Source organism: Mus pahari, chromosome 1 (assembly GCF_900095145.1).
Source record: "Mus pahari chromosome 1, PAHARI_EIJ_v1.1, whole genome shotgun sequence".
Lineage (NCBI taxonomy): Eukaryota > Metazoa > Chordata > Mammalia > Rodentia > Muridae > Mus > Mus pahari.
In genome coordinates this window covers 101,999,795-102,008,508 of record NC_034590.1, presented here as the reverse complement: position 1 = coordinate 102,008,508, position 8,714 = coordinate 101,999,795, and the positions used below count along the sequence as shown (strand labels likewise).

The following is an 8,714-nucleotide window of genomic DNA, read 5'->3' as shown; positions in this document are numbered from 1 at the left end:
TATATCTCTGTCTTTTGAGATAGTCTATGTTTTTCCTCTATCTTTTTTTCTTTCCCTTCCTTCTTACCTGCCTTACTGCCTTTTCTTTTTTTCTTCTTATTTTGAACCCTTGACTGGCCTGGAACACAGCATGTATACTGGGCTGGCCTAAGTGTTGAGGTTAAAGACATGTACCATCACTCCTGGCCTAGATAGATTTTTTTTTTAGACTTGTAAATTGTAGTACGTTATTTGTGGTTCTAGGGAAAGAACCCAAGGGCTTGTAGTTTCTAGGCAATTGCTGTACCACTGAGGTATATCCTATCTCCAAGCTGAGTACTTTTGTACAAACAAAAAACTCATAAAGTGGCTTTAACAGGCCACTTAGTTGTTTGTTTGTTTTAATGGTTTGAGTGTTTGCCTGCATGCAGATGTGCCATGTGCATGTAGTGGTGACAGAGGCCAGAAAGGGCACTGGAACTACACTTAATGGCAATTGTGAGCCCTCATGTGGGTGCTGAGAATGGAACCTGGGACTTCTGCCAGAGTAGCCAGTTCCCTTAACTGATGAGCTGTCTCTCGCTCCTGACCTAGATTTTACTTATAGTAATTGTATATGCCTGTAAACCCAGCATGCTGGAGTCCTGGAATTACAGGCATGGACCACCATCATCATCATTACCCCTGCCCCCATCATTTTTTTTTTTAGATTTATTTGTTTACTTTGAGTATTTTGCCTGCATGTATATGTGCACCATATGGGTGCTGGGAGTCAAACCCAGATCCCCCAAGCAACAAGTCCCGCCACCTAAGCCACCTCTCCCGTCCCGCATAATCTATTCCTAACAGGAAGTATTTTATTTCAGTTGCCAAACAGAGTAGAACAGAAGCTATTAAAACTCCCTCCATTTCTTTCACAGCGTGCTCTTCAGGATCCAAATGTCGCTGCCTTCATGGTGGAGCCCATCCAGGGTGAAGCAGGCGTTATTGTTCCGGATCCAGGATACCTGACAGGAGTTCGGGAACTCTGCACCAGGCACCAGGTTGTCCCACGCACTTTACAGTGAGGCCAGGCTCGCCTGCACTTGTTTGGACTCTGCTGACAGGCTAAATGATGAGTTCCACTACTCAAGTGCTTTGCACCCTCTGTGGAAGCTCACTTTTCAGTGTCTAGAATCCTGGAGAGATGCCGGGCTGTGGGCTGCTGAGGCTGCAGCCATCGGGCTCTTGCTGCGATTCCCTCTTCCCCTCCAGGAGGCTTTCACTCTTCTGATCCTTCTCAAGCCCTGCCTTGTCTCCCTCCACCCCAGCCCTTATAGCTTGTCTCCTCTTTCTTCCACCAAAGCTAACAGTATATTTTGCTCACTAATGAGAACTCTAGGAAATACTTGATAATTGTATAAGCATTAATTATGTGAATTTGTTCTGAGAGTGTTATTACAGCCATTAAAGCTCTGCAAACTCTTCATGTTTGCACACGTGCCATTCTGCCATGCAGAACAGTGCCTCGTGGGCCACTGGGAGGTATTGGCCTGATACAGGAAACAGTTTCATAGGATACCATTGAATTGTGCGGGTACTGAAAACCTCCTCCTAGATCTCACGTAGGGTATGTCAGAATGACTCTTAGTGGGAAGACTGAAATAGTGATGGTCTGTGTTTTATCAGTACATGAGAATGACAGTTGGGCTGCCTGTTGTCTCTCCCAGGTCCTGTTTATTGCTGATGAAATACAGACAGGATTGGCCAGAACTGGTAGATGGCTAGCTGTGGATCATGAGAATGTCAGACCCGACATGGTTCTTCTTGGGAAGGCGCTTTCTGGAGGCTTATACCCTGTAAGTGCCATGCCCTTTTGTTTCTGTTCTCTCCTCTGCCGACTGTGGCTGGGGTGCCTTTTAGGTGGTTTGATTTGGCCACGTGTGATATAGGCCACCTGGAACCACGTGGAGTGTGTGCCTTGGGATGCACTGTGGCATTTGATTGGACAGAAGCATCTCCCCTCAGAAGTCTCCACTCCCACTCTTCAGAAGCTGGCATCACTAGTTGTTTAAAACCTTGTACAAGGAACATAAAGATGGGGGCATTTTGTTCTTTTTGGGGGGTTTATATCCAGAGCTAGTAATTGATGTGGCATAAAAGGACTTTGAAAGATAGTTGTTCCTGCCGAGTAGACTGAGTTGTCTTCTTGCAGACAGTGGCCAAGTTTGTTTTCTAAGTAGAGTATTTTAGAAAGGACTGTAATCTTGTAAAACAGCTTTGCTTGGCCTGCAGAGATGGCTAAGTGGTTAAGAGCACTGGCTGCTCTTCCAGAGGACCTGGGTTCAGTTCCCAGCTCCCACATAGCAGCTCACAGCCATCTGTACCTTCAGTTCCAGGAGATCCAACATCCTCTTCTGGCTTGCACTGCAAACAAGTGGTACATAGACATGCATGTGCACAAAATATCTTGTGCACACAAAATAGTAATAAAAACGTTTTTTCTTTTAGTTCTAAATGTGTGTGCTATATTGTTTTGTGCAATTGAAGTGCGTTTAATGCATTTGTAATGTTTTGTCTTGGGTTATGATTGAGAGTCAGGAGACAGATGTAAACTTTGGGTTGAAGCCTTACAGAGATTTCATATCAGCAGTATAGGAGTATCTGTGTCCCTGGTGTGCTGAGAATATGAGGAGTAACATGATGGATTCTGTCTTTCAGGTGTCTGCAGTGTTGTGTGACGATGAGATAATGTTGACCATTAAACCAGGCGAGCATGGCTCCACATATGGCGGAAACCCACTAGGCTGCCGAATTGCCATTGCGGCTCTTGAGGTGAAAACAGATATGGCTGAATGATAGCTACTTTAAGTAGTGTTGAAGTTATTTTTAATTTAAGTTCTGGCATAATAAGTTTAGTAAGTTTGCCAAGTGCTAGAGAACATGAAGTACAGAGGGAAGGTTTTAGGGGCAAGGCATTCTCAAATAGTAAGTTAACTTTTTTGCCTTGTGTCATAGACTGGACTCCTCTGGGCTTCTTGAGTTTGTAGTCTGTCACCTGGCTACTGTCCACCTACTATGTATGCCCCTTGTGTTTAACGGCAAGATTTGTTTTTTTTTTTTCCTTCTTTGTCTGTTTGTTATACATAAGTCAAGGTTTCATTGTAGTTGATACTGGCCTAGAATTTACCATGTAGCCCAAGCTAGACAGTTGGAAATCCTCCTGCCTTAGCTGCCCAAGTGATAGGATTACAGGTGACCACAAACTTGTCTTCCCTATTGGTTTTCAGATGGCAGATTTGAGGACTGGTGGTCTTAGTTCAGTGAAAGAGTAAGGCTCTGGGTTTGATTCCTTAGTACCACATAGATAGAAATGAAATCAGGAATGGTGGTACACACCTGTAATCCCAGCACTAGGGAAGCTGAGAGGCAGGACAATCACAAGTTTGAAACCAGTCCAGGAAGTAGACATAAGGTATAGTAATATGTTAGGGGCAGGGAAAAGGCAATTCTATTACAGTTTAAAGCTAAGTTATACTAAGTTCATTGAGATGTTCAGATAATAACTGTATTATAAGTTGCATTAAGTGAATTGTAATCTTTATTTTGCCACGAAGACTGATTGACAATGGATTTGTGACTAAAGCAAGGCTCTGAGGTTGTATCTGTTTAGCTAGAAATTAATACAAGCCCTGAAAATGAAAAGCACATGCAGGGGACATCACTTGGGTCTCTGTTTCATCACACAGGCATTTTGCTTGCAGCTTTACATGGGTTGTTCCAGGATACTTATTGGTATATATATATATATATATATATATATATATATATATATATATATATATATATATATATATTTAAAACAGGTTTTAGAAGAGGAGAATCTTGCTGAGAATGCAGACAAGATGGGCGCTATCCTGAGGAAGGAGCTCATGAAGCTGCCCTCTGACGTTGTGACTGCAGTGAGAGGGAAAGGGTTGCTAAATGCCATCGTCATCAGAGAAACCAAAGGTACCAGCCACAATACACTGTGTGGAGAGCCCTTTCAAAGACTATGGTTAGGGCAGTCCTCTAACAATTGATTAGATAGTTGGCTAAGCCATTTAGGCAAAGTATGACCCAATTGTATTAATGTTATCTTAAATGTTGATCTTTCCAACAGGAAGGCATGTTTAACTCATTTAACCAAGTGTTTATTCTTTGCAGACATTTTTATTTCCTGTCTCTGTTAGTTAGGCAGCTCTTTGCAATTTCTGGCTATCTTCTGTTAATCTTTTCCCCTCACTTGAAGACTTTGTACATCCTGTAGAAGTCATAAAAGCAGCAGGAGGAATAAAAGGAATGACTTTGATGTTGATAATAAGGAATGGAGGCTTGAGGCTTCTTTGTGTGCCTCACATCACTTATCACCCTCCAGGGCACCCTGCTGGTTTTCTTGGGTTAGCCCTTCTTTTAAAGCAGTGATTCCAACAGAGGAACTTTGAGAAAGGAACTACAAGTATCTGACTGACTTGGGCTGGACTTGGGCAGTGCTTGAGAGTCACTGCTGGGTGGTGATGCTTAGTTGTGCATGCTCAGGAGGTGTGCCCATCTCAGCAGTGTGCAGGGCTCCGTGGGCCATCTCAGCAGTGTGCAGGGCTCCGTGGGCCATCTCAGCAGCATGCAGGGCTCCGTGGGCCATCTCAGCAGTGTGCAGGGCTCCGTGGGCCATCTCAGCAGTGTGCAGGGCTCCGTGGGTCGTCTCAGCAGTGTGTGCTGCTCCGTGGGTCATCTCAGCAGTGTGCAGGGCTCCGTGGGCCATCTCAGCAGTGTGCAGGGCTCCGTGGGCCATCTCAGCAGTGTGCAGGGCTCTGTGGGCTATCTCGGCAGCGTGCAGGGCTCCGTGGGTCATCTGGGCAGTGTGCAGGGCTCATTTTATGTCTCCTACCCAAGTTCTTTCACATTAGTTCCCCATGGTTGCATGTTAGGCACCCCTAATTTGAGAAGTGGAAACATTCCCAATTCTGAAAGGTTTTGACTTAAACCCTCACACCAGAGGAAAATCCCTTACTTGACCCCAGGGGACAGGCCATAACCAAAATGTAGGGCTCTAAGAATCTTGTATGAAATTACTTTTAGACTGTGCCAGGGTGAAATATGAGTTTCATGTTTACGTAGCCCCTTTTCTGAAATACATCCTCTCCTTCTGTATATGCCAACATTCCTGAGTCTGGAAGGAGCCTTTCTGGCCCCAAGCACTGCAGACAAGGGCGTTCTGCCTGTAACAGTCTAAACGTGTCATTCAAACCTATGTGCTTGCCAAGAAACCAGTAAGGCAGCCTCTCGAGTCATGCAGTGACTTAGAGCTTCTTTTCCTGACACTGGGGACACTTTCTGGTGAGGCTGCACTGGCTGTGCCTATGACAGGGTGCTCATACATTGTGACCATTTTTCTTGTAGACTGTGATGCTTGGAAGGTGTGCCTGCGACTTCGAGATAATGGGCTTCTGGCCAAGCCAACCCACGGTGATATCATCAGGCTTGCCCCTCCACTTGTGATCAAGGAGGATGAGATCCGGGAGTCAGTGGAGATCATCAACAAGACCATCTTGTCCTTCTGAGAGTAGGAACTCCAGGGAGCCATCTTCAGACAGGGATCTTGTGAAACTCAGCTTGCAATGGCCAGATTCTGTCTCCTAAAAGGCATTTTTTGAATATATATATATATTAGTTGATACATAGTAGAGTGACACCTAGGAACCTGCAGGTGGCTGTGTGACAGAAGAGTGAGAGCGAGAGGCATCTCTTTGTTGAGGTTTGACTGTGTGGGAACTTTCTAAGGAGAAACAGATCCATCTGTGTACAGCCTGCAAATCAAGTCCTGCAGTCTATTATGTGCGTTTTTACAATTTCCTTGCTGATGTGAATGTTTTGTATTAAGAAGTTATTTCTGAGATACTACAGAAGAAACTAGCTTAACCTTGTGCAGTTAAATCATTATAATCAATGAATGTTAAGGTGATTGAAGGTTAAGCATATGTAAAATACTAGTTTAAAGTAAACTTTTCATTGGCCAACACCAGAATGTATTATATAGATTCTGAGAATTCATTACTAAATTATACTTTAAGTGCTTAATTGCAATTTGTAAAACATTTATTTTCAGTATTTCTTTGAATAAAGTTTAATTTTTCTTTTTACACCAACAGAGTATTTTGTATTTCCATTTTGGTAATAATCAGTGTATTATTTCATCCTGATGACTGGCATTTCATCTCTTATTGAGATCACTGGGTGTGTTTCAGGCTTCTTATTCTAAATAAAGCTATGACCAGTTCATATCTGTTCAATGATGTGAATATATTTACTTATTTATTTATATTTAAATTTTGTTTCATTTTTCTCTGGTGTGTTTTGTGTAATAACTTCCTATAACGTGCTTGTGTTTCAAAGGGGATGAACTTTCTGACCTGGACCCGTTCACCCCTCCTTAGGCCACCTGGGGGGTCCCCTGTTCCTGAGGCGGTCACCATATTGATGTTGAACTTATTGTGGTCACCTGATCAACATAGAGCACTATAGCCCAGGACTCCTGGGCTCAAGCAATCCTCCTGGCTCAGTCTCAGCCTCCCAACTAGCTGGGGCTTCAGGCATGGGCCACCTCGCCTCTGCAAAGGGGATGATCTTTTACATTCAGTAGTGGCTGTGCCTGACAACTCTCCATGTATGTGTGTGTGTGTGTGTGTGTGTGTGTGTGTCTGCATGTGTGTGTGATTCTGCATTTTCTGCAGCTCCTCTCTGAGATGGAAAGACTGCCTTAGGACCTGTGATCATGCATTAAGAGAGTCTTCAGAAGAGGCCTGAAGACTAGGTGGACTTGGCAAATGAATCTCCTGGCCAAATTTAGAAGGCCACCATAGTCTTGAGCTGGAAGAGAGGAAAGCATGGTTGTGTGTAGGAGACTCGGGAAGTAGAAAGCTTTGAACTCCAGGCAAACCAGGCCTTGGTCTGATGGCCCTGGGATTGCTGAAAAGGAAGCAGGCCATAGAAAACCTGCCAGGCTGAGTCCTGGAGCAGTCAGTCACCCGGCATACTTAAATTACTGTTGCCACCCACATGCCCAGGGCAGCCAGTTCTGCAGTGCTGAGCAAACTGCTAGTGAATCCTAGGGAAGGAAGTTGCTTAGTGGTTTGGCTCATCAAAACTCTTGTGTCTTAGAGCCTGATGTTTCTCATAAGGAGAATGAGTGGGACCTGCCTTTGGAAGAGTGATAAAGGCTGGATGACATGTGCCACGGTGGAAGAGATCACGTGCACTTTTATAGTCCAAACAAAGTAAAAAACATGCTCACAAAATATATCAACAGGATCTCAGGTAGGGTGCTTGGAACTGCTTAGAGACTTCAGATATGACAGTCCTAGCTTTAGTCTTAGTGGAGACTAGAGGGCTGTCAGACTTAGCAATCCGTTTCATAAGTTGCATCTAATCATCAAGGGGACATTAGGTAGCTGCAGGCATTGGAGCAAGAGGGCTGCTACCGAGACCAGAGGCAGCATCAGCTTTTTGTCTGTAACATCCAGATCTCTTGTTACCACAGCAGCCAAGGCTAGGCAGTGGCTCTTCACAGATGGGGCCTCAGAACTGCACTTCCCATTCTCTGGAGAGAGCTGTAGTGGTTAAGTTGCTAGCTGTGGGGGAAGGGCTGGCTGCACTGTGATGGGGAGAGGCAGTCCAGGCCCTGTGATCTGGGCTGAGAGAATTTGGAGGAGACACAAAAACTTGGTGTAGAAGATAGTTTAGAATAGAGAAGCTTTAAGAGTGAGTAGGCAAGGTCGGGGAAAGATCCATTGTAATGGCCTATATTTTTAAAATTTATTGACTAAAACAGTCTCATGTAGCCCAGGTTGGCTTTAGACTTGCTGTGTACACCAGAATGATCTTGGGCATCTGACCCTTCTGTCTCTATCTCCTGAGGTGGTTCTGGGGATTGAAGCCAAGGCTTTTGTACGTGTTACATAAATAGTACTGACTGAGATTCCAATCTACATTTTTGATAGGCTTTATACTATGTCTAAAGTCTTTAGGAGAGACAGCTTTTCCTGAAGGGCCTTTTTCCTGTCTGAGTGATTGGCAGGAACATTTAGATTGTTACGTAGGAAGGGGACAACAGAATGTCCTGTTCCTTACCAGAAAGCCTCTGGCCACACAGAGGTCTTATGACCTTCTTGGTAGTGCAGAATGTTATGTCTCCACTTACAGATAGATAGATATGACTCAGATCTTTCGAGTTTTAACCAGAATCCTGCAGTTTCACCTTACAAGCTGCTGACTATGGAAGGGTCCATCCCCCATAACTCTCAAGCCTGCTGACATCTAGTTAGCTATATTGGATATTCCTCGTGACTCAATTACCTTTTTACCTCCTCACTGAGGATTAACTAGCTACCTGTAGCCATGATAAAAAATAAATAAAAAAATAATAAAAAAATAAAAAAAAAACAAAAAACACGATCAAGAACCAAGAAAGTTTATTTTGGCTTACATTTCCAAAGAACTCAGAGCCATCATTAGGAAGGACTAGCAGCAGGAGGCAGAACAGGGAGCTGAGAGAGCACATATGTTTGCTGTTGTTGTTTTATGAGATAGGGTCTGGAGCTCACGCTGTAGACCAGGCTGACCTTGAATTCCTGCCCCTGCCTCCTGCGTGCTGGGATTAAGGATATGTGCCACCGTGCCGGGATTAAGGATATGTGCCACCGCACGTTTAACTTGGAGCA

The 8,714-nt window shown here is 44.2% G+C and overlaps 1 protein-coding gene across 1 annotated transcript in view; it reads left to right on the top strand.

The window, feature by feature from the left end:
• The window catches only part of Oat (ornithine aminotransferase), a 17,834-nt gene extending 11,691 nt beyond the window's left edge, over nucleotides 1-6,143 (top strand). The window contains exons 6-10 of the mRNA XM_021198434.1: nucleotides 900-1,022; nucleotides 1,689-1,817; nucleotides 2,680-2,793; nucleotides 3,825-3,969; nucleotides 5,398-6,143. Of these exons, the coding sequence (XP_021054093.1) occupies nucleotides 900-1,022; nucleotides 1,689-1,817; nucleotides 2,680-2,793; nucleotides 3,825-3,969; nucleotides 5,398-5,558 (672 nt within the window). The 3' untranslated portion in view covers nucleotides 5,559-6,143. The remainder of the gene's footprint in view (nucleotides 1-899; nucleotides 1,023-1,688; nucleotides 1,818-2,679; nucleotides 2,794-3,824; nucleotides 3,970-5,397) is intronic.
• The last annotated feature ends 2,571 nt before the right edge of the window (nucleotides 6,144-8,714 follow it).